We start from the raw sequence: 25,302 nt of genomic DNA on the forward strand, positions 1-25,302 counted from the left end.
TAAAATATATTTTGGGACATTTCCATTTATGAAAAATCATATCAACCACTATTCACAAATCTACGGCAAGGGCTCATTTTTGGCCAATTCGTAAACGTAGGCCTCAGTCATTTATCGTAAGGCACTTCACCACCATGTGCTTATATCTTTCTTCGCTGTTGCATACACACACAGCACGCTACAATGTGTCACAAGCTCTTGCATGTTAGCCTATTTCCTTGTTTTTGCAGTTAAGCATGGCGTGTGCAGAGTAATCTGCTGACAAGGTCATTACAGGCCTATTTCGTAAAAACACATTTTCCTTAGCAGTTAGGTTAGGCTACCCTTGCATAACTAGTCTCCCATGTTATACAATAGGCTGAGTAACAAGAGGATGCTGCATTTTCATTTCATGTTCATCATAGTGACTGATATGATGTAAGTAAGTACTTTTCGTGATTATTCTTTGTTATTTTATATCGCAGTTGCAAAAAATACCTAACAAAGCAACTGCACAGCATTGGTATCCCCGTAGCACAAGAGCTGTTATATGGGGTCGGTAGACCGACCGACCGAGTGCATCTGCAACAGTAACAATTGGAACACCTAAAGAACTGGGTGGGAACACGCACACTGTCCCCCCTTGGTAGAGTAGAATCCCAGTGTCTCGAATGATGTGCAGGGTTTCCGTGGGGTGTTTAAAATTAGTTTTAAATGTCATTATATGAGTTACAGGGCTTAAAATACCGGTAATGCACTAGGTCTAGTTCTTACGTACATTTGGGTAGCCTATGGTCTTAATTTTGTTAATAGCCTAGCCCAGTGGTTTTCAAAGTGGGGGCCGGGGCCCCCTGGAGGGTCGCGAGGGGGTGCCAAGGGGGCCTCAGCTTGTTGGAAGGAAAAATAAAAGCAACAAATAAATACATTTGAAAAATGTAAAATATACTATGAGGGTTGTTATACAATGCCATTATAATAATGTGTCGCATATCTGAACATTATATTTTCCATGATAATGACTGGGAATAATAGTAGAGTGATAGCTCTCATATAGCAGAAAGTCCCAAATGCAATTTTTACACACTGTATGCTCCATCGCAAAGTGCTTGTGGCTAAAATAATTATTAGGTTTAGCTTAATGTATTTTTACATTTGCCGTAGTATTGTCGATGTGTTTAATAACACATCAAGGAGGTCCTTGGCCAGAACCTAGTAGTATTTAATAATAATAATAATAATACATTGATTCATGAATGCATAAATGCACAAATAGGCTGACACCAAACATAATTTCACTGCATTTCTTACATCCAGTAACTATATGCATGTGACAATAAACTTCCTTGTATCCTTGTAAATTACTGACATAAATCAACTTTTTGATGATATTCTAATTATATGACCAGCACCTGTATATAGCACAAGAATGTATATAAGCAAGTATATGTGGAACCCAACATATATTTGGATATCTTGCATGAAAGTCTATGCTGAAATTATTAGAAAGTGGCCAGTATTGAATATATTGATATGAAAATATATTTTATTTAACATAGATGGAAATATATTTCTTCAATGCCATCACCCAGATGTAGCATAACCTCAATCAAAACAAACTGGCATAACCTCTGGCATAACCTCAATCAAAGAGAAGCGAAGTTAAGAGTCAGGTTTACAAGGCTACAAGCGTAGCCAAATAGGCTACTATGTCCTTCCATATGCCCTTCGGAATGCGGCTAACTTTCTTATCGCGTCAAGTGTTGCTATAGCAACTGATGGAACACTAACCTGTCACCTGACCCAAAGACGACAGCATTTGACACAGGCTGGTTGAGGTAGGCTAGGTAGGTAGACTAATATCAGCAATTTAAAGTAGGCTAACCATTTCTGTCCTACAGACAATGGTGTGGGATAGCCTTTTACTGTCTTTGGGGATAGCAGAGATGGTAGTGGTTGGAATGATACATAACTTACGAATATGATCTTCTGCATTAGGCTACTACTGTAGGTGTAACCAATAGGCTAGGCTATGCTATTGCGAGAGAGAAAAGGATAACTTGTCATACCATTTTACAAGAGTGCTAGCTTAAATTGTCCTAGGCTACACTACATCTTAAAGTTAGGCCTACAATTATACCCTGCTAGTTCTTTGAGTTCCGAGTCGAGGACAATGCATTGCTTGTATAGGAGGTACCCAGATAGCAAGCTGGCGGACCACTGTCGGTCCATTGCCGGTGTTATACGGTAACTGGCTTTCATGTTAACTGGCTGGACTGTTTACTTGGCCTCTGGAGTTAACGTAACCGCCCTTCTCTTGCAGGTGTGTTCAGCTGATGATTTAGCCTCCGATACCTGGCCGCAGATTCGTCTGTTTAACTGAAGTTCAAATAGACATGTTTGTGATACTCCAGAGGCAAAGTAAACAGTCCAGCCAGTTAACATGAAAGCCAGTTAAAGTATAACACCGGCATAGCTGGCCGTCTGCTGGCATTTTGCTCATCGGTTCTCTGGCGGTTTGCAGACAAATTGCCCAATATTTTGCACCTTTTTCATTTCTTCTGTTATACTATTTTACATATATCATTTTATTAACTTTTCTTAAATTATACATATAGGCCTATATATATATATTTCACACACACACACATATATATATTGCCTGCTGAACTGTTTGCTGAAGATGGTTATTTTTATTGAGTGAGTCAATTGGAATGTTTATTTTGGAGCTGTGAGCAAATCTGCCAAGCATACCACATCAAAGAACACTAACTTCAATAATTACAAACAGCACTAAAGAAGATTTGCTCTAGGGGCTCCTCTACAGTTGAGAAGCGCAATAATAAATTAACTATTTGTCTTGCCACAAAGTATAAACACAACTCCGATACAATATAGCATCGACAGCAGTCAGTAGAAAGAGAGCTCGGAATTCCAGTCGCATAGCAGCTCTTTGATTTTTTTTTTTGTGGGTGGGGGGGGTGGATTCCTGTAGCTGTTTTACAAGCGATAAGAGCTGCTCAGAGTGCGGCAGAAGTGCTGTGCTGTTAATCCTATTAAGAGTTTATGTGCCATCAAAATGGTTTTGGAAACATTATTTTAAGGTAAAAAACTCTTTAGGGGGCATTTGATTACACAACATATTGCTTAGTTAAGTGACACATTTTTGCCCACTTTTTTAATTCACTAGATGGCACCACAAATATCAAATTGGAGTATGCACACCACTGTGTGTGGATCGATGTAGAGGGTACACAAAAACGACATCACAGGTTTTTTAGGCTAAAACATTTTTTGTCACGGCAAACAGTCCAGGCTCCACAAACGGCAACAAAAACAAACTCGTGCAACCTGCACCACAAAACATAAGTGTTACAGCCAATAACCGATGAGATGTGCGTTTAGGAGGGTTTTACTGTAATTGCACGGAGGGAGGGGGAGGGAGTAGCGAGCTAGCTCTGTTTTGTTTGAACGTCATCAGGGGGGTATTCCAAGTATGTGGTTTAGTGACAAACCTGGCAAAGTTAACTCAGAGTGGTAAACCCCCTACAACAAGAGCCCTATGCTATTGTTTTGTTAGGAGAATGAAGCGATACAGCTCTTCTATTAGGAGGTTTACCACTTACTCTGAGTTAACTTACTCAGGTTTGACACTAAACCACGTACTTGGAATACCCCCCAGAAGTGATGTTGCCCAACATCGCTTATAGCACCTTTAAATTAATGTTCTTGTGTAGCCTTGCTCCACCCGCCTGTATCTCAGCTCATTTTCTCCTCTCAATGCACTTACGTTTTCCTCAGCCATCCGGACGGTGGTCCCGTCAGAGTTGAGAGGGTGTTACGTTGGTTTCAAAAACAAAATTGGCAAACGATAGTAGCAATGCTTGCAGTGCAAACATAAACAAATTGCAGTTGGAAGAATGTGTGAATTTACACAGCAAAAGTCAATATGTTGTTTCCTGACTGCTGATACGGTTTATTATCAGTTTACAAGTTAGGATTGATGTGATTGCATTAACGCTGGACCAGTTATTTCAAAGACTACGCCAGTTATGATGCTAGGGTAGGAGACATTTCCCAATGGAAAGTACCCAGACTCTCTTTCACAAAGTGAAACAAAGTGAGCGAGTGTGGCAATACCAGGCTAGTACTTATAATGTTGGCTAAAAATACCCTCTGGTGTTTGTATAAACATAAACAAGTCCTGGCTCTGGAAATGGGAAACAAACATTCAAATAGATTGCGTGCTTCAGGAGCATGGAAGGGAAGGATGTCATAAGCTGAAAGCTCTAATTTTAACAACCTAAACCGCATCTGCACTTTAGTGCCGTACAGCTACTAGTACCCCACAGCTACTAGCGCTCCTGCTAATTGACCCCCCCCCCCCAAAAAAATAAATAAAAATAAATAAATAAATAAATAAAATAATAATAAATAAATAAATAAAATAAAATAAAAACTCTGGGTTAGTTACCTCACTGGTGCAGGCTTAGGGGCTTAGGGGCAAGGCCACTTGGCAATTTTAGGGGCAAGGCCACTTGGCCTTCAGTTGGGCATATTTGGTGGGGGGCACAAAGGCCATATGTCAGGGCACCTAGGCCAAAGATAGATAGATAGATAGATAGATAGATACTTTATTGATCCCCAGGGGAAATTCAAGGTCTCAGTAGCATACAGACATCACACACACATTCACTAACAGCAGAAAAAAGTAATTAAAAGTATATAATAATAAAATAAACACTGCTAAGCAATAAGGACAGTAGAAGATAAAGAATATACTAAAATACAAATTATACTAAATAACACAAAATCTAAATTAAGTCTTAAAACAGTATCCACATAGTGGGTGATTAATCATGAGGCGCTTGCAATGACTGAGGCAGGTACTGAGCCTGTGATTATCTGTGCATAGTAAGGTAAGGTGCTCTGTGTGAGTGAGTGTCATGGTGATGGTGCAAATTACATTACATTACATTACATTTTAGCCAAAGCGACTAACAACATGGTTAACAGTTTAAGTTTTAAAGCAATTCTCAACAATTTTAGGACAATTTAAAAAACGGTAGAGTACAGTAAGAATAAGTGCATCAGTGAGTGCTGTTTTTAACAGTTTCGTGTCAGTTCAAGAAGGCTGGTAAGTGCTAGGATCGGCAATACTTGTTGTAAGTGGTGGTATGAGAGGAGATGTTCTCTAAAGAGCTGGGTCTTCAGGAGTTTTTTTGAAAATGGAGAGGGATGTCCCTGCCCTTGTAGGAACTGGCATTGTGTTCCACCAACGAGGGACAACAGATGAGAAAAGTTTGGATTGGCCTGAGCGTACCGTTGGTAGAGCTAGACGAGTAAGTAAGCAAATGAGTAAGTCCAACAGTGCAACAGTGCAAGAATAAAGTCTAGAGACCAGCATAAAATAAATATGGACATATAAGAAAGTAGTTAACTATACAGTAGTAGGCTATAAAAATGATCAAAGTTCTATTTAGTCTATTCACAGCAGTAGACCTGTATCACTGTATGAAACATTACAAAAACATGAAACATGACGTATAGAACTGTAAATCATCTGATCATCTAATATTTACAGACATCTAGGCTACATTTAACATTTATTTTATATTTGGCCTATGAAATCATGTGCCTTGACCAACCAAAAGAAACAATGATCAAAATTTATGATCAAAATTTTTCCTTACTAAGAGTAGGTCTGAAATAACCTGACCCTAACCAGATGAATTTCGCTCCGCCTAGCTTCACTCGTCTCCATCTGGAACCGATCCATTGAAGTGTTGCTTCAGAAGGCTGGGCCTAATCAAAAAATGCTTGCATATGATTGAATAAGCCACTTGTCCGTCATCTATTGACGTGCTACTTCAACCACTCACATCGAAGCCAACCCGTGACGCTAATAACAGTCTCACAGTCGCTTCTACGCTATGTCACATCTATGAAACTCCCGCCCTGTGTCCTGATTGGCTGAACCATAAAATCGGTTGCAGAAATCACTCTCAATTGAAGAGGTCCCAGATGGATGTGAGTGAAGCTAGGCGGAGCTAAGCGGAACAAAATTCATCTGGCTAGGGTCAGGTTAGGTCTGAAAGGCTTTGTGAATAACTTTTAAGAGAAAACTCCTAGCTAAAATCTTTTAGTGAGATTTAGGAGTACTAGTGGTACTCCTAAATCTCACTAAATGGCCCCTTGCCATTAAATAGCCTTACAGTAGTTGCTGAAAGGGCCTTAAATGAAACAAACAAACAAACAAACAATTATGAAATCATGTAGGCTATTGAACAATTTAGGCAGAGCTCAGCTTTAATAAACTCAAATACCCTAGATGCATGCTTAGCATTTTGTGATCATTAAGGCTCCTTTCACAAACTCTTAGTCAGCTGTATATCCTCTGATTTTATTTTTACTGATATATGGCAATATTTGTAACATTTATTTTGTATTTGGCCTGTTATGAAATCATGTAGAACAATTTAAACACATTTTGAAACCTAAAGACCAAAGTTGGAGACATGAATGTAGACCTTGCTGCAAATTTAAAACCGGAATATTCTGGAACAGCTAACTGTACAGGAGACCTTAATGTTCGGTAAGGTCTGCTGTTTATTCTGATATACAGTATGGTTTGTCATGTGTTGAACAAAAGGTTTGTGAAGTATTCCACCGAGATTAATGGGTAGGCAGAATCTTGTAGAAGTTATGAATTGAATCATATTATTTACTTTTCTCGCAAACCGTTCACCACAGCAATTAGCGGCTAACATCGTTTAAAAGCTGAGAAAAAGCTCTTTCATGTTATGTGATACATGTGTCTGTGTGTGATGAGTAGGCTACTTTGCGAGTATTTCAACTGAGAAGAATGGGTGAATTTGGACGCACTTTCTTTCTTGCCATGCACTGTCATTTTGTCCACTGCGTAAAACTGAATTAATTTGCGCCGTGAGTGCTAAAATTATTTTGACATACAATTTGACGCTATTAGACGGACGCAAAGCAGAATATTGAAAGAAGGGGACTCCAAGGCCACAAGTGTTTGGAGACCCCTGATCTACTACTCTGAAAATCCAGAGTTCTCGCGAGAGCACAATTTGAATTGTCTCTGCAAGAGACTCTGGCAATGAGTAATGATGCATGTTACTTTTGCCCCTTGCATCGCAGGGAACCAATCACATCGGTGTATCTGATATAGGCAAGATTAACAGATGACGACAGTGCTGCAGTTGGAAGTCCGGAATTAGTCAGTAAACATTGGTCGTATTGTTATCCAATTGCATCGAAGTCCGGAATCAGTCAGAGTAAACATTGGTCGTAGTGTTATCCAATTGCGTGCAGTGAGATTTTCAAATGCATGCTCAAATGCATGCTCAAATGCAATCTTTCTAGATTGCAGGGACTGGATTTTCCAGGCTACTGATCTACATGATCTTTATCATGTTTTAGCACACTCAGCGGGGTGACATCGTCCATGGCGACCCGGATAGATCGACTTGCTGAACCAAAACCCAACCTTCTCAGATTCCCTGACAGGTAGGTGCATGGAGAACACACAAACATCTTTACGGATTAAATTCTGCTGTGTTGTAAATCATGCACACTCAGGCAGACTCGTTTATTTATACTGTCCTCCAGACGTTCTGTATACTGGTTAGATAAACTGCCACCACAACGAAGTGGCCCGACCAACTTCGGTGAGAAACCAGGCTTGACTATCTTTGTGTTATATTCTTTTCTATTCCCTTGCTGTGTCAAGTTATAATGTAACCTTGCAACGAGATGGACTTGCACCACTGATGTCTAAGGAAGTTATTGTACTGTTAAGAGTGGCAGGTACTATTTTTGAAAAGCATGTAGTAAGTTTATGATGACTTTTAAAATGTTGATTGTTTTTTAATTGTGATATACAGAGCTGTCCAAACGATGGTCAAAGTTAACAGAAGGCAAGCAAATCCACTCTAAGTTTGAGCAAAGCAGGTATTTTCACACCATAGACAGAAAAATAGTAGACGGGTCATTCTATGAAACGGGCGCCTTTTCAGATACACAGATGTGATTGGTTCACCATGATGCAAGGGGCAAAAGTAACAAGATCATTACTCATTGCCAGAGTCTCTCGCTGAGCAAATTGATATTGTGCTCCAGCGAGAACTCTGGATTCCCAGGGTAGTGTTTTCAAGTAACAGTATGCTATTTACAGACAAAACAAGTTAATGTGACGGATGGTAATAAGTCAAACCAGGGGACGCAGGAAGCTAATTTTTTCACATATTTACCAAAAAAACATGATTTTATTCTGAATACATATGTCTAATGCCATCAGAACAGTATATTTAATTCTGAAAATTACAAACGTTTATTAAGAACATAACATTTACGTGGTGATATTTTAGATGTAAATGTCAGGTCAATACGGACATATGGTAATGGCCACGCCCTTGTGAAAAATGGTTAAAAATAGTATGATACTCTTCGAGAATAGTATTTTCTTGTTCATCATGTTAACATGAACCCTTGAATTATTCATGGTAGGCTCTAGTATGTGCCTCATGAAATATTCTGGAGGCAAATGGCACCCGTTTCATAGAATGACCCAGACGGCAGACGCATAGTAACACTTTTACTGATAGCAATAGTAGTCCTTGAATAACTGAAGGAAAATGTGTCTATGTCTGTGTCTGTGTGTCTGTCTGTGAGAGAAAAAGTATGAGAGACACACTCACACAACTTTAGTTATCCAAGGACTATTCATTGTTTCCACCTACAGTGCAAGACTGCCAAACTTGTATACCCATAAATACCAATGTTGGGCATTTCTCTGATGTGGATCATCCATCAGACCTCCTATCTCCCTCCATTTCTCTCTCTCCCTCACTCTCTCTGTGCAGACGTTCAGCGGAGTGGTGTGTGAGTGCAGCTGCACTGAAAGCTCTCCCATCAGACAGGGTCTGCTCCTTGGCTCTGCCACGCCTCCCTGCAGTTGGCTGGCAACCAGACCGCCCTCTGCTGGCCAAAGTGAGAACTGCTGCATTCTCTCTCATTTTTCCCATATTGTAGATAGATAGTTAAAGTGCGTATGTCAGGTTAAAAAACATTTTTGACAAATGAAGGGACATGAGGCAAGATAGTAGTGAGTAGTGGTTTTTCTTGAAAAATCAACTTTAAATACAATAGAACAATATTTACAGTTATTTTTATAACTGAATTTATGAACATTCCAGGAAACATTCCAGACACAATGATGACCTCATAAGAGGGAATCCAGCAAAGTTGGTCAATTAAAACACATGGGATAAGGGAGTCTACTACCTGCCTTACATAAAAATATCCTGATACCTTTTTTTCTTTACTGGCAACCATTATTGATCTTAAAATGTGATGAAGAGGATATGGGCAAGTAGCAATGCTTGAAAATGCCAGTTGTGTCACTTGCCATCACATAGGCCATTATATAGCCTAAACTAAGTAGAATCAGTAAGCAACTCATTAGTCTGTGTTCAGCCAACCATGGGCATATATGCTTTCCTTTAGAGACCTGACTATAAAACCATCAGTGTATATGTGCTACCACACATTTGCTCTTAGTGATCCGATCCTACTCACACCCCTAATCAATTTCTCACTGATGATTTGATGGCCATGATTTACCTCAATTTTGTAGCCTATTCGTCTTTACTTTGTCCCTGCCAGTCAGGCTCATGCTTATAAACCACTGGTATGTCATAGAGAACATTTTTGGCCTTATCAGTGTAAAAGAAAATGCAGTTAAAACCCATTCTCCCCTATGCTCAACTTTGCTGGACTCCCTCTTATGAGGTCATCACTGTGTCTGGAATGTTCATAAATTCAGTTATAAAAATAACTGTAAATATTGTTCTATTGTATTTAAAGGTGCGATTTGTAGGATTGTTACCGAACGTTCTGTAGGCCAAAATCAAAACACTGGTGAACGTTCTCAAGACTACCAGACGCGAACCTCTTCTGGGTTGCCAGATGTAATGAAGACTTAGCTAACGTTCGTTGACCTGCAGCTGCTTTAACGTTTCTTCAACCATGACCTAGCTACACATTACGGAAACAGTGAAAACAAAACATACCTCTCTAACCAACGTAACATATTTAGCTGAAGTTAGCGATGCAGATGAAGTTTAGCCTAGGCTACCTGTTGTGGAGAAATATGGCCAGCTCTGCGTCAGACTTGATATTCTTCGTTTGACTAAGACGTCACCATCTCAGGAAGCTCCTCCGATGTCCACTTAATTTGTTTCTTGTTTTAATTTTGGAAATTTGCCTGCCTCTCGTAGGCGTTCATGACTACAACTGACAGCTGTTGACAGTTGGCCTTTGCTAATTTGGCAACCCAAATAGGAGGACGCGCTAGCCCATTATTAATACGCTATTCTAGAATTAATCGTTCAAAACATAAACGAAAATTCCAAGAGCTTCCGCCCCGTAACTCTTTTTTTTCCATGGGTTTATGGGGTTTTACGGGTTAGAGTAATGTTGTCAAATAAGCCATTACTTCAATTCATCTTGTTTCCTTACTCTCTGACAACATATGGTGATCATTTTTGGAATGGTTACAGTTTATTTTCCATTATTTCCTACATACTGGACCTTTAAAGTTGATTTTTCAAGAAAAATCCCTACTCACTACTATCTTGCTTCATGTCCCTTCATTTGTCAAAAACATTTTTTAACCTGACATATGCACTTTAAGTATATACACTGCTCATAAAAATTAAAGGAACACTTTGAAAACACATCAGATCTCAATGGGGAAAAAACTCATGCTGGATATCTATACTGATATGTACTCGGTAATAGGGCTGCAGCTATCGATTCTTTTTGTAATCGATTAATCTAGCACTTTATCGATCGATTAATCGATTAATATTTTTTTTTTTTTTTTTTTTGCATTTTTAAACAACCAAAACAAATAATGCATAACGAAAATGACGTGGCTGTAAAATATCAAGCAATTGGCACAGAGGTATTTATTCTAACTCCAACATCAGGCTACAAAACTAAGCCCATTTATTGCAATTTACCCATTTAGTGTTTATAAGTCCCAGTGCCAACAATTAAATAATGTTCAAAATGCTCTCTGTAAAATTGCAGCCTCTTGTGCATGACTTAGCTGGGCGAACAAAGCTGTCCATACTATGCTGTGAAGTGCTCGGAGGGAGAAGAGGGAAAGCAATTTAATGTATTAATATGCACAACAAGTTTCATGCTGTAATCTAGACCTGACATCAAAGTAAATATCTGTTTTATGTAGATTTCTACACCTGCAGCATTTACCATTAGGCTACTAACAAATAATTTTACAATTAGGCTACTAAAAAATAGCCTACCATTAGGCTACTAACAAATAATTTTAATATTAGGCTACTAAAAAATCATTTCTGGGGTGAGCCTATTTGCTATGGTAACCTAGCAACCTGTGTGTGTGTATGTGTGCACGCGTGCGGTGCGTGAGGGAAGATGAGGGTGCATGCATGTGTGTATAAGGGGTTCTTTTTTAGGCATACTGTCTTGCAATTGAACGTGAATAAGTTTACTACTTAAAAACATCAAAGCTAAACATTATATCACGACATTGCTACAAATACAGTATGTGATTAAAATCAGCCAACATCAATGTAGGCTATAGGCTACGTAGATGATAGATAGGCTAGATGGATTGATAGATGGCCTACTTTATTGACGCTTGGTGAAACAGCATGGAGTGGATGTTTTCGGTTCAGATGCTTGTTCTTTTCCTTTTTGAGTATGTAATGATCCCAAAACTTTACTTGAAAACTCACGCGCTAGTGGTGTGCTTCCTGAACAACGATCCGTATGGAACAATCAGATCCCTGCGCGAATAGTGCGCGTCATAGGAATTTAACGAGGCTTCAAGGCAGGGTTTTTGCCTCGAGTAATTTTTGTAATCGAGTTATTCGAGTAACTCGTGAATGGTATCAATTCCTTCATCCTCCAGGAACTGCCTGCACACTCTCGCCACATGTGGCCGGCCATTGTTGTGCACCAGGGGGAACCCAGGGGCCTCTGCACCAGTACAGGGTCAGACAATGTGTCTGAAGATTTATCCCGATACCTAAGAGCAGTAAGGGTGCCGTTGTTTTGCCCATAGAGGTCTGTGCGTCCCTCCAAGGGTATGCCTCCCCAGACTATCACTGACACCACCAGAATGATGTTGCAGGCAGCATAACATTCTCCACAACATGTCCAGACCCTTTCACGTCTGTCATATGTGCTCAGGGTGAACCTGCTCTCATCTGTGAAAAGCACAGGGCGCCAATGGCAGACCTTTTCATTTTGTATTCTATGGCAAATGGCAATTGAGGTCCATAGTGCTGGGCAGTGAGCACAGGTCCTTCTAGAGGCCATCGGGCCCTCAGGCCACCCTCATGAAGTCTGTTTCTGACAGTGTGGTCAGAGATATTCACACCAGCGGCCTGCTGGAGGTCATTTTGTAGGGCTTTGGCAGGGCTCCTACTGTTCCTCCTTGCACAAAGGAGCAGATACTGGTCCTGCTGCTGGGTACAGGATCTTCTACCACACTGCCCAGCTCTCTTAGAGCAACTGCCTGTCTCAAGGAATCTCCTTTTGAGACTACGCTGGGAGACACAGAAGTCCTGGCAATGGAACGTATTGGTGTGCCATTCTGGAGGAGTTGGACTACCTGTGCAACCTTTGTAGGCTCCAGGTACTGGCTTATGCTACAAGTAGTGACACTGACCCTACCCAAATGCGAAACTTGTGAAAAATCACTCAAGAAGGATAAAGATGGAAAAATGATCAGTTGCCACCACCTGTAAAACCATTCCTGTTTTGGGGGTCGTCTCATCGTTGCCCCTCACCTGTTGTTAACTTTGATGACACCAAAGCAGGTGAAACTGATTCACAACCACCTCTGGCCAGACCAATAGCTTACAAGTTTGATAGACTTGATGCTATACTCCTATAAAAAAGTGTTCCCTTATTTATTTTGAGCAGTGTACATACTTATATACTTGGCTGACGTGTTTATCCAAAGCACAACTTGGTTGGTACTTTATTAATCCTGAAAGAAACTCTACCTATGACCCTATTGTGGAGGGTATCTGTCCTATCCCTTGGGAAACATCAGAAGGCATCAGCTTAATAGCAATTTTCTGCTGTTAAAAACTCTGTGTAGGAGCCAATACATTCAGGTTTATTTCCTGAGAGGCTACTGTGTAACTCAGCAACATACAGTATGTCCTCCCTTCAGGACTATGCAGCATTATTGTTCAGTTATGCAAAAGTTTGACAGATAAAAGATAGATATAGTATACTTTATTAATTTTCAAAAGGAAATTACAGTGTTCCAGCAGCCATACAAACACAGCGCTCACATACATTCTAAGAATATTATTCCTTTTATCTGCTCAGGGGGGAGTCATTATAAAGTGCTATTGCAGTGGTATTTCTGTATCTTGCCTTTCTTATAGCTTAGTTGGCGTACCCTCCATCTGAAAACACTTTTTATTTGGCTCAAATTAATCTAATTTAAAATGTTGAAATGGGCATTCAAACAGGCAATGGCCTTTCCAGCATACAGGTGACATAATAATAATAATAGTAATAATAATAAGCTTTATTTGAATAGCACCTTTCATACACAGAATGCAGCTCAAAGTGCTTTACATTTGAAGCATGTAACACAATAATAGTCATTCAGTCATTATCAATCACTTTTACTTTTCTTCATTGCTGTGGCCGTTTATGATCCAATCAGCAACATATCAGAAATATAGAAAATAACATGTTATAAGACTGGCAGCCTTAACCCTTTACCCCCCACAAGCACACCATATGGCAACTGTGGCAAAGAAAAACTCCCATATTCCAGGAAGAAACCTTGAGCAGAACCTGACTTAATAGGGGGAGCCCATCTGCTTCTGGCTGGCTGCGCCCTCCAATGGCAGCAGATGTAGAATAATCTGAAAAAGTAGTCTACACGATAAGATGAGTTAACTAAAAGCTTTCCTATACAGGTATGTTTTCAGATCTTTTTTAAAAATATTTACTGAACTCGCCTGCTTGATGTACAGAGGCAGGGTGTTCCATGTTCCATTGGGGGCATAATGGATAAACGCAGCTTCTCCACTTTGTTTGGGGAGCACTTTGGGTACAATTAAAAGATTAGAATTGGATGATCTAAGTTTCCTTTGTGGTTGATAAGATATTAAAAGCTCAGAGATATATGAAGGTGCTATGCCATTCAGAGCTTTGTAAGTAATTAACATAACCTTAAAATCAATTCTATAGGAAATAGGGAGCCAGTGCAGTTCAGCCAACACAGGGGTGATGTGTTCTCTCTTCTTAGTCTTAGTTAAAAGTCTAGCCGCAGAGTTCTGTAGGAGTGCCAATTTCTTTAGATGTTTTTTGGGAAGACCAGTGAAAAGTGCATTGCAGTAGTCTAACCTGCTAGTGATAAAGGCATGAATTAGTTTTTCTGCATCTTGTTGAGTTAAAAAGGGCCGCACTTTGGCAATGTTTCTCAGGTGGAAATAGGCTGTCTGAGTAACTTTACTGATATGGGGCTTAAAACTTAACTCTGCATCTAAGATGACACCGAGGCTTGTTACTTTTGGTTTGACCTGGTGCGCCAAGTTCCCCAGATTACTAAGAACAATGTCTTGCTTTGGTTTTGGTCCAACCAAAAGTACCTCTGTTTTGTCATCATTTAGTTTCAAAAAATGTTTGCTCATCCACTGATTAATGGAGATTAGGCATGCAGTGAGGGAGCAAAGGCCATCTGGGTTAGTTGGCTCCACAGAAATATACAATTGGGTATCATCTGCATAGCTGTGGAAGTTTACATTATGCTGACTTATGATGTTTCCCAACGGAAGCATATATAGGGAAAACAGCAGGGGACCAAGGCAGCTCCCCTGGGCCATACCAAAAGGCAAGTCATGTTTTTCAGACACATGATCTCCTAGACTGATATAAAAATCTCTGCCAGTAATGTAGGTTTGAAACCAGTTGAAACCAGCATTATCAGAGAGACCCACCCACTTCGCAAGGCGGTGAATTAGGATGCTATGATCAATGGTGTCAAATGCCGCACTCAAATCCAGAAGAATAAGGATTGAGACTTTGTTTGAGTCAGTAGCCAGTCTAAGATCATTGACTATTTTTACTAGAGACGTTTCTGTGCTGTGATTTGATCTAAAACCTCAAGGATACTGTTTTCGTTGAGGAAGGTATTTAATTGATTACAAACGACTTTTTCAAGTACTTTGCTCAGGAACGGTAGGTTTGATATAGGCATGTAGTTGCTCAGATTAGTATGGTCAAGATTCGACTTTTTAAGTAAAGGTTTCACAACAGCGGTTTTAAAAGCAGTTGGAAATATACCTGTTTCTAATTAGGTATTTATTACCTTGAGAATAAAGGGAGCTAAGCTATCATATACATTTTTTAGGAATCTAGTAGGGATTGAATCCAAAACACATGTTGAGGAGCCGGTTTGAGTTATAATTTTACTAAGCTCAGATTGAGTAATAGTGCTAAAGAACCTTAATTTTGGGGGGCTGTTTTTGGGTGTACTATCAAACATATTACTTGTGTTACCAATAGCCACTGTTTCCACACTGTTTTCAGCAATTACCTTAGAGAAGTGGTTCCTTCTCTCATTCGAATAGCTCTATTATAATTTGCTATTTTTTCTTTTAGAATGGCACGGTGAACCTGTAACTTAGTTTTTCTCCATGTTCTCTCAGCTTTTCTACATGATCTTTTTAGATCATGGATATTTTCGTTCATCCAAGGTGTCAGTTTGCTACAGGGGCTTTTTTTAGTCTTTAAGGGTTGCCACTCTGTCAAGCAAAGCGCCTAGTTCACGATTGAGAGCCTCTACCATTTGATCAATGGGATGATGTAAAATATCTAAATTTATGGAGTCTATAAGAGCTATGAACTGCTGTTCTGCTTTAATGTCCAAGAGTCACGATTTGATTGCAATTTCGGGATGAATTTTTGAAGTATGTAGTACTATATTAAAAGATACACAATAATGATCAGACATATTTATATCATTTACTGATAAGTCCGTGACTTCTATCCCTCTAGAAATGACTAGATCGAGGGTGTTGCCAAGGTTGTGGATGGACCCTGTAACATGCTGCTTTAGCTCTAAACTGTCCAAAACATTAAGGAACTTACTGGCTTTAGCATCAGTTGTCTTATTGACATGAATATTAAAGTCGCCATTTAGAATTATCCGATCATAGCTAGTGATGATGAGCGACATAAGTTCAGAAAACTGGTCGAGAAAGCCAGTCCATAGTTTAGGAGGGCGGTAAGGTTAATAGAAGTACAGCTGGGTCAGCCTTCAGAGTGAGGGCAATATACTCAAAGGAAGCGAATTCGCCAAAGTTGACTGTAGTGCAGCTATATTTGTTTGAGAGAATGGAGGCAATTCCACCACCTTGTTTGCCCTGTCTAATTGAGTGGAAGAAATTATAATTTGGGGGACAGGTTTCAACAAGAACAGCTTCACTGTTTGAAGTCAGCCAGGTTTCAACAAGAAACAGAAAATCAGATAGAAACAGAATTTTTCACTGATAAAATCATTGATTGCAAAGGTTTTGGTAGTAAGTGCACCTATATTTAGTAAGCCAATGTTAGCTGAAAATGCCTCTGGCTTTTGAGGAATATGCTGAGGTATGGAAAGAATATTTGTTAGGTTTCTAGTTTTAAATTTGTCTTTTCTTTTTACTATACATTGGGTAGAAATCATCGTTGGAATAGAACTATAAGCATAAGTCATGCTATTGCATGAAGCAGCTTGATCTATGGTAGTAGTATTGCATGTTACCTCGCAGAAAACATTTTCAGACCCATCCACATGTATAATGCCATTCGAATCAATACCTGGGGGGCGTGAATCTGTAATATTTTCTACAGAATGTCAATGCCTCAGTGACATGACACAATACAGTTGGTACACACCCACGCCTTCCGGTGATCATCCTTGGGGTGGTGATTGGCTACAAATCACCTACTAGACCATCTTCTGGTCAGCTAGTGTGTGCAGGCTCTCTGTCTGATTCTTCCCCAAATGCTGAGGCACACCTCAAGTTTTTCAAAAGCTGTGAAAGGCACAGTATGTATGTGGTGTACCAGCGCAGAATGATGGCCATACATTTTCACAGCTCTTTTGGCTCCCATGTTCATAACGGGTAGCAAGTCGGGACATGATATGGGATCTCAAGTCTAACTGAAGCTGATTTAATATCTAGACAAATATGAGTTTGTTAATTTAACACCATGTGCAAGACCCTATCCACAAACATTGGTGAGTGAGCTCAGTGTTTTCACATGCCATGCAGTCGCTGTAGTTCATGGACGACAACTTTGCTTGTTGATAGACTTTGCCCATCATTTAGATTTGTGCCTATTAGGTCCTTGCCTGTTTTTTGACATTCAGATCATATTGATCTAATAATAATAATAATAAAAAAAAAATGATTGCTTGCTGTTCCAGTTGAGTGTGGCAAAGATGGCAGTTGCCAGCCCCAGGATCTGTGAGTTGGCACAGCCGAAACTGGGCTCTCTACCGCCCCCATTAGACCACCCTGGAAATGGTACTCCGCTTACCTCTGCCTCCTCACGAATCCACCTTCTTGCTGGTAAGACAGCCATACACACACACACACACAAACGTGTACACAGGCACAGACATACACACAGCCAACACACAATGCCTTTCACAAACACCATGCCTTTCTTGGCCAGGGCTCACTTGGAAAAGAGACTTCTGTCTCAATGTTTCAACCCTGGTTAAACAAATGATAAATAAATACACCTTCACTTTCATAGAGTCACTGACAAAAAAACACAAACACACATATATTGATATTCTATCATTCTGTGGGATCATCCAGATTCCTCTCGAACAGAGGAGACCAAACAAAGAAGTTTTATTCAAAAAAGACATTCAAATGACCATTCAAATGGCAAATAAGGTATTGTGGAAGATTCAGGACACGCTTGCCTCCCCCCCCCCCAATGCTTTTCATTTAGCCAGATAATCCATAATAATCATGAGAGGACCCCTCGTAATGCTGCACTCTCCTGTTTAAATGGTCTCTGTTTCCCTCTCTCTCTCTGACCCCCCCCCCCCCCCCAGCCCCAAAGAATGACCACCCGCAGTACCTGCCGGATCGCCCGGTCAGCTGGCCTCCGTCAGCAACTGCATGTGAGGCTGTGGCTTCAGAGCGTCTGCAGGTACACACTCACAATCACACACTTAATAACACACACAAACATACACATTCAATCACAAACACACTCAAGCACACGCACACACACAGGCACACACACACTGATCAACTGCAGGTACATATGAGCTAATCTAAAGTGCAAATAATGGGTAAATTGCTGTTAATGCAGGTTTTACATATTATATACTGGAAATACCTTTGATAAATAATTTAGACTTGTTCAGAGATGAGTTTATTAACTGCAGTGATTAAGTTCTGTAGCATCTGAAACACCCCTGTTGCTACCGTGTGCTACTGGTGAACATTGGGAAGATTTGACCTTGAGTAAACATTGGGAAGATTTGACCTTGAGTAAACATTGGATATTTGCCATCCAATCACGAGATGACACCTCTAAGAACATGAATTTACACTTGGCATTATAAGGGGATCATTGATTTGTCACACATCAAATCTTACTTCCCCAATCTATAGACAAAGAAACATGCACATTATATCTGATTGCAACAAGCAAATGTGTTGTTATTTCTAACCAGCATGGCATTAGTTTTAGACATATCCAGGGTACTTGAGCATTCTGTTTCGTAGAATGCAGCTTATTTTATTAATATATTATTAATTCAGATTATTTTGCATGGCAGTGCCACAAATAGAACAAAAATGACAAACGAACAATCTTTTCTGAAGCGCTTGGCATGGAAATGAGTACCGGTACATAATTACGCAGAGGATGTTTATGTTTATGGTTATTAGCAGACACTTTTGTCCAAAGCAGCATACAATGACATTACAATGATTACATTAATATAGGCAGTCCTTTAATGTGACCCAGAACACATTCACATTCACACTGTTACAGTTTTTCACAATTGCTAAAATATTAAACCAAGTCCTTTTAGGCAAATCCCTCCACTCTGTGGCAATATTGCAACACACTTTGGACACTTATTGGGCATCTATTTCGGGCAGACATCACGACACCAACCTTGCTTCAGCGGCGAAATCACAACACATGACTGGCACAGTGTATTCACAACACACCACATGATTTGCACGATTTCTTCACATCTGGTCAACTTTTGCCGCAGAACTGTTACAAACTAACCGCATGCTGCATTTCTATGGAGGGTTTTTTGAGTGCTGTGTCTCCTCATTAGAAAGTCTCTGACTAAACTCCATTCTATGAACCAAATGATCAGTTTCCTGAACACATTTCTTGAATGCGATCCCCCTTTTGGCAAAACCTTTAACAGTTTTCACATATGAAACAAATTTGCAGATCTCGTAGACTCTTTTTTTTGCAAAACTCTAAACATTCTCATGCAATAAGACACATTTTGCATTATGATGCACTTGTGATGCATAATGGTAAATGGACTTGCTGAGAGTAATCCCAGCCTACGAATTCAATAACAAAATAAATCATGCATAATTAAACATTACCTCGATTTAGGCTACTTGGGTATGGCTTAAGGCTTGACTACACGGTGGTAACGAAAATCGAAATCGAAATTTGCTGTCTACATTATTGTCAGTGTTGGGGGTAACGCAACTAAGCAAATCAAAACAGTGGTGTGATAATTGAGCCAGTAGAGAAATAACTGTTCAGAATTAATCTTTAGCCTTGGGTAGGCTTCTGCAGAAAACAATGTTGTTGCCGATTTAATACTATCTGGCGACGTTTTTAACAGGCTACGCAATAGAGGCTTAGACAGCCCACGTTTTGGTTTCGTAAATTAATTTGCCCTACTTCTTGACTGTAATGTAGTCAATTGACTGCTTGACATGTCATTTTTATTTTTCTGTACAATAAACAAATACATCTGCTTTATGCCGCAGAATTAAATATTAAAAATATTTTCGTTTGCCGTAACCCGACCGACCCTGTCAATTTAGAACCGACCCAAATATTTTTTTTTTTCCCCTTTTAGTCCGACCGACTTGCTTTAGTCCGAACGACTTGCGTTAAGACCGACCGATTTTTTTTTACTCTAAACAACCAAAACAAATAAAATATTATTTATTTTAGTAGGCCTAAGTATTGTGAATATAAATTGCCTACATACAAACGTAGGCTCTCTTAAATAAAACCCTGTGGCGTCATCTCTACACCATTGGTTTACGCATGTCACAAAACCACTGGCTCGTATGTGGCAAAACCACTGGCTCGTAATCACAATAATTTAACACACGACAGTTGGATACTTCATCATGTTCCCATGCCTACATTTTGGTGAGTAGCATAGAGATCGTTTAAACAATAAAGTATGGCTCTCCGTTTGGGACATAGAAAACTTTATATTTTTAATAGACTACCGTCGGAGATGCTGACTTGCAAAGGCCTCGGGATAACACGTTATCTCCACTATCATCAGTCAATGCCTCCTTGATCAAAGTGGGGAATGAAAGAAAAAGTTTGAGAACCACTGGCTTAACAAGTTACCACACAGAATATTGCAACAGAAAGTTGCCTTTATAATCAACTACTATTTGTTCCAACAGCATTCAAACAAAGCCTTTATGAAAGTGAAAAGTAAAAAATATTCCATAAGAAGTAAAATAAAATACTGTTACTGTAGTAACTGTATCCCAAGCTTCAGCTCCCCACGTCTGTGACAGGCAAACGTGACACCGCTAAATTCTCAGCTTGTTTATACCCCACACTGAACGCGTAAGACCGCTAGGCCCATCACTGTGGGGTGCGGTAGCCTACTCTCTGGGATTTAAGTCAAGCAATATAACCATAGGCTACATATGTTTCAAAATGAGTAATTTCGGCTTTGTCTGAACTGGCCATTGTAGGCTATATGTAAAAAAATAAACAAGTAGCCTAGGCCTATCCCCTATCAAATGTTTGTCTTCCAAAGTAAGAATTTCACTTCACAATGCACCTTCGACAATGAATAGCTCATTACACTTATGTTACTGTTGAACGTAGGCCTAACTGGTATCATTACAAACATTATTCTGTGTCCTAAAAACTGGCATTTTATGGCATTGTGTCATGTAAGGTTGCAAAATCTAGAGAAATGTGTGAGGTGGTCAGCGGGGGACAATTGAGACTAGGGTTGGGTATCGTTTGGGTTTTATCCGATACCGGTGCTAAATCGATACTTTTAAAACGGTGCCGGTGCCAAAACGGTGCCTGAACCGGTACTTTTTAAAATGTTTTAAATTAAAATGGCATGAATTGCTTTTTTTTATTGATAAGACAAATTTGAACATGAAATTGAACTGTTAAATTCAATTTACTATCAATATCACATTGCTCCTACGAATAATACATTTAAATGTTAAAACAGCTTGCCATGCATGCACACACAATGGTAAGCTCTGCTTTCAAGTTTACCCAGTGTAGGCGGTTTGCCATAAGGTATGTTAAAACCGCTTGCCATAGAACTGCCAGATCATGGACAACTGCATTTGCAAGCAAGCTAATCTAACAGGGACTCTACTTTCCAGTTAATTCAGTGTGTTCCCAAATGCTTCAAGAAATGTCATGTCTTAATCCATAACACGTAATAGTTTTGAACATGTTAGGCTACATGTCGGTGTTGAAGTGTTTAGATTCCCAGCGCTAGCCTAGTAGGCATTTTAACAGCAACTATGGCTATGCGCTAACACCAGTCAGCTGAGTTTAATTAGCGATAACGTATGGAGATGTTTTCGTAGCCTCTGACAGCTCAGTGACATCAGGTATGTAACCTACATATTTATGTTTTTGCCAGCTAACTTTTAACATGATCTTCATATTCATTGTGATGCTATATGGGCCTCATGCACATGAAATATTAATATCATGCCATTATGTTGTTTAGAACACACCGTGAAATAAAGTTTTCACCTTACAACTTTGCTGATAACATTTCAAATAAATGCCAGTTAGCGCATTAGCAAGGATATTGTGTAACGTATAGGATGTTGTTTCATAGCCTTTTGCTTGTGTGTAGTTAGGCCCACTGCTAGATTTTGACAGGAGCTCGCGATATCGCTTTAAAGTAAGGTACTTGGGCTCACGCAAGCTGTCAAACACTGTCCACTCGCCTATGTGGTGCACCCCTCTGGTTTATACATCCAGTGTTTGTGTTAGCTAACTGTATCTGAATGTGTTGCTATCAGAGCAAGACAGAGATGGCGCATGACATGCAGTGATGCCTCGTATAAAAAATAAATTAAAAAACGCTATTTAAGCACCGAAATGAGGCACCGAAATCCACGTTGTTATTCGATGCAGTTACTACCGTTTGCGTCGGCACCGGTGCCATATTAGAACCGTGTTTCGGTGCCCAACCCTAATTGAGACACACATTGGATTGTGTTATTACTTGAACATTCCACACTATCCACAGCTGTGGTATCGGGGGCAGGAGGATTACTGTTAGCTCAGGCTTTATATAAAATTCTTCAACAGAAGGCCTGCCTCGAATGCAGGCTTGCCCAAAATAAAGGCCTGTGGTTTGCGCAGCCTACAGTAAAGGCTTCTACATACCTGACGCACCCGACCGGTAGCGCGACAATGTGACGTCAAAATGACGTAGATCTCTCTGGCGCGCCAGGGTTTTGGCCGTGTAGCGCGAGGTAGCGCACCACTCATTTTTTTTCAGACAAGCGCGACAAGGCGGAAACAGGAACAGGCTCCTATACTCCTCCTCCTGCCCGTTCCTGATACACCTTACAATTGCAGTATCGTCAGAAAACTTCTGCATGTGGCATGACTCAGTGTTGTAGCAGAAGTCAGATGTGTACAAGGTGAACAGGACTGGAGAGAACACAGTTCCCTGTGACGCTCCGGTGCTGCTGATCACAGTGTCAGAGAGACAGTTCTTCAGTCTGACGAACTGTGGTCGCTCCGTCAGGTAATCTGTGATCCAGGTTACCAGGTGAGCATCCACACCCATCTTGTCTCCCAGTCTGAGGGGTTGGATGGTGTTAAAAGCACTTGAGAAATCAAAGAACATGATTCTCACAGCACTTTTCCCCTTGTCCAGGTGAGAATGTGTCCTCTGTAGAAGATAAGTGATGGCATCGTCCACGCCCACTTTCTCCTGGTATGCAAACTGTAACGGGTCTAGTGCATGGCATACCTGGGGTCTGAGCATACCTAGGACGAGTCACTCCATTGTCTTCATCACATGTGATGTTAGAGCGACAGGTCTGTAGTCATTAAGCTCACTAGGATGTGGCTTTTAGGGACAGGGGTGAGACATGATGTCTTCCACAGTGTTGGAACTTGTTCAAGGCATAGACTTAGATTGAACATGTGCTTCAGTGGCTCCCCCAGCTCAGCAGCACAGGCCTTGAGTAGCCTTGGACACAGTCTGTTAGGCCCCGCTGCCTTACTCGTGTTCAGTTTCTTTAGTTTAGCGCTCACTTGTTTTCCTCTGATGATGGGGGGTGTAAGGGGAGGGGAGGGGGAGGGGTGCATCTGGGATCTGTGTGTCTGATGGCTGTTGACTGAGGTCGTTGTCGCCTCATTGTTCAGTGCATGCTTTACAGCAGTATGTCTCCGTGACTGCCCAGTGGCGTGCAACAGACCAACTGTTCGTCCGTTTTGGGGCCTGCCAGATAGGAACTGCCCTGTCAAAACAGAGACTGGCACATTGGGTTTCAGAGGCCATCAGCAGTGCTTACCGTTCTGCCGACCAGCGACCAGCGCCTGCTTCTGTGAGGTGTCACTCAACGCGTGCTATTGCAACCTCTTGGGCTGCATTGGGGGGATAACTCTTGCCAATGTATGTTTTGCGGCTACTTGGTCATCGCCATGTACGTTTTCAGGACTGAGGTGTTTTATTCCTCGTGACTTGGTGGTATAAGTCTTCCACTCTGTCTGTCTGGAAGTATGAAATAGAACGCTGGTTACAAATGTAACCGTGGTTCTATGAATAGTGGAAGACCGCCAGAGTTCTTGGTCACTCGGAATTGAGAGAATGACCATTGAGAAAGATCATGACGTATCAATATATATATATATATATATATATATATATTAGGGCGTCATGAGGTCACAAGATGACAACCAATCAATAAGTTCTCGTAGCCAATGCACAAGTGATATGATATTGATGCATTGGCTACGAGAATATTTCATGATATTTCCACTCTGTTTCCGCCTCTGACGGTCTTCCACTATTCATAGAACCACGGTTACATTCGTAACCAGTGTTTGTCTTTGTGGGAAAAAACATGGATGCCACCAGGGCAGCAGCTGTCTCGGTAGTACTGGGCGCTTGCCTAGAACACGAGAGCAAGCTTGGGGATGATTTACACTTGCATTCATATTCCAGCTTCATCACACTTACAATTTTAATTTCAACAAATGCTGTGCATTTTTCTAGAGCCACGAGGGGGGAGTAGCTATTGTTATTGTTAGCTACATTAGCCTCTTTAGTAAACCAGCTCGTAAACAAAACTTTACATTGTATTACAAGCACAGCGATGCATAAATTGGGGCCCGGATTTAAGCAGCAATGTAATCAAGTGTCTAAGAGCATTTAAAATCGACATTAAATCGACCATGTCATGCATGCATGTCTCTCCCTCTCTCTTTTTCTGTGTGTGTGTGCAGGAGCTGTCCCAGCCTAAGCCCCGGCGTGGTCTGTTCGAAGGCTACAACCCCTACACCGTGAGCCCAGCCGCCAGAGCCGCTTCCGCCTCCCCTCGCACCCAGGAACTCAGCCTCCCACTGGCCCGCAAATGCAGGAAAACATAGAGAGAGAGAGAGAGAGAGAGAGAGAGCTCTTGTTACTTACTGCACAATTCCCTTACTGCACGATTTCAGCTGTTAATATGCAGTAATTATGTTGCAATAAAAGAAGAACATTTAGGTGTTGCTCAGTCTGTCATCCTTTACAGATTTAACCATCCTTGGAATAGAGGGCTGTCATTTTTAAGAAAAAGGGCAAGTTAGAGGAATGCATAGGAAGGACTTTTGTCCAACACCTTTGAAGACTTTCAAAGGAACTTTGTGAGTAGGATTGTAGATTATCTTTACTTCCTCTACCTTGGACAACATAGTGACTCAGATATCATACACAAACACAAATGCTGTGGAAATACAGAG

At 40.5% G+C, this 25,302-nt stretch overlaps 1 protein-coding gene across 3 annotated transcripts; it reads left to right on the plus strand.

The window, feature by feature from the left end:
• The first annotated feature begins 1,731 nt into the window (after positions 1–1,731).
• On the plus strand, positions 1,732–25,065 carry theg (theg spermatid protein). Of its 3 annotated transcripts, none has more exons than XM_042056392.1 (8): positions 1,732–1,823; positions 7,423–7,509; positions 7,612–7,670; positions 7,887–7,953; positions 8,865–8,991; positions 17,504–17,648; positions 18,149–18,246; positions 24,808–25,065. In XM_042056392.1, exons 2-8 carry the CDS (start codon positions 7,448–7,450, stop codon positions 24,949–24,951), a joined length of 702 nt encoding a protein of 233 aa, XP_041912326.1. In that variant the 5' UTR covers positions 1,732–1,823; positions 7,423–7,447; the 3' UTR covers positions 24,952–25,065. The 3 variants fall into 3 exon arrangements, with proteins under 3 accessions (XP_041912326.1, XP_041912336.1, XP_041912319.1); XM_042056402.1 differs by having other exon boundaries at positions 1,773–1,814; XM_042056385.1 differs by lacking the exon at positions 1,732–1,823 and adding an exon at positions 5,233–5,318.
• The last annotated feature ends 237 nt before the right edge of the window (positions 25,066–25,302 follow it).

Source organism: Alosa sapidissima, chromosome 1 (genome assembly GCF_018492685.1).
Source record: "Alosa sapidissima isolate fAloSap1 chromosome 1, fAloSap1.pri, whole genome shotgun sequence".
NCBI classification, from domain to species: domain Eukaryota; kingdom Metazoa; phylum Chordata; class Actinopteri; order Clupeiformes; family Clupeidae; genus Alosa; species Alosa sapidissima.

Bases quoted from the DNA above. Each gene is read 5' to 3' on its own strand.
- theg (XM_042056385.1), top strand. From the start codon at position 5,269: ATGAGAAAAGTTTGGATTGGCCTGAGCGTACCGTTGGTAGAGCTAGAC. The intron at 7,510-7,611 runs GTAGGTGCATGG...ACTGTCCTCCAG, and splicing joins CTTCTCAGATTCCCTGACAG to ACGTTCTGTATACTGGTTAG. The intron at 7,954-8,864 runs GTATTTTCACAC...CTCTCTGTGCAG, and splicing joins TCTAAGTTTGAGCAAAGCAG to ACGTTCAGCGGAGTGGTGTG.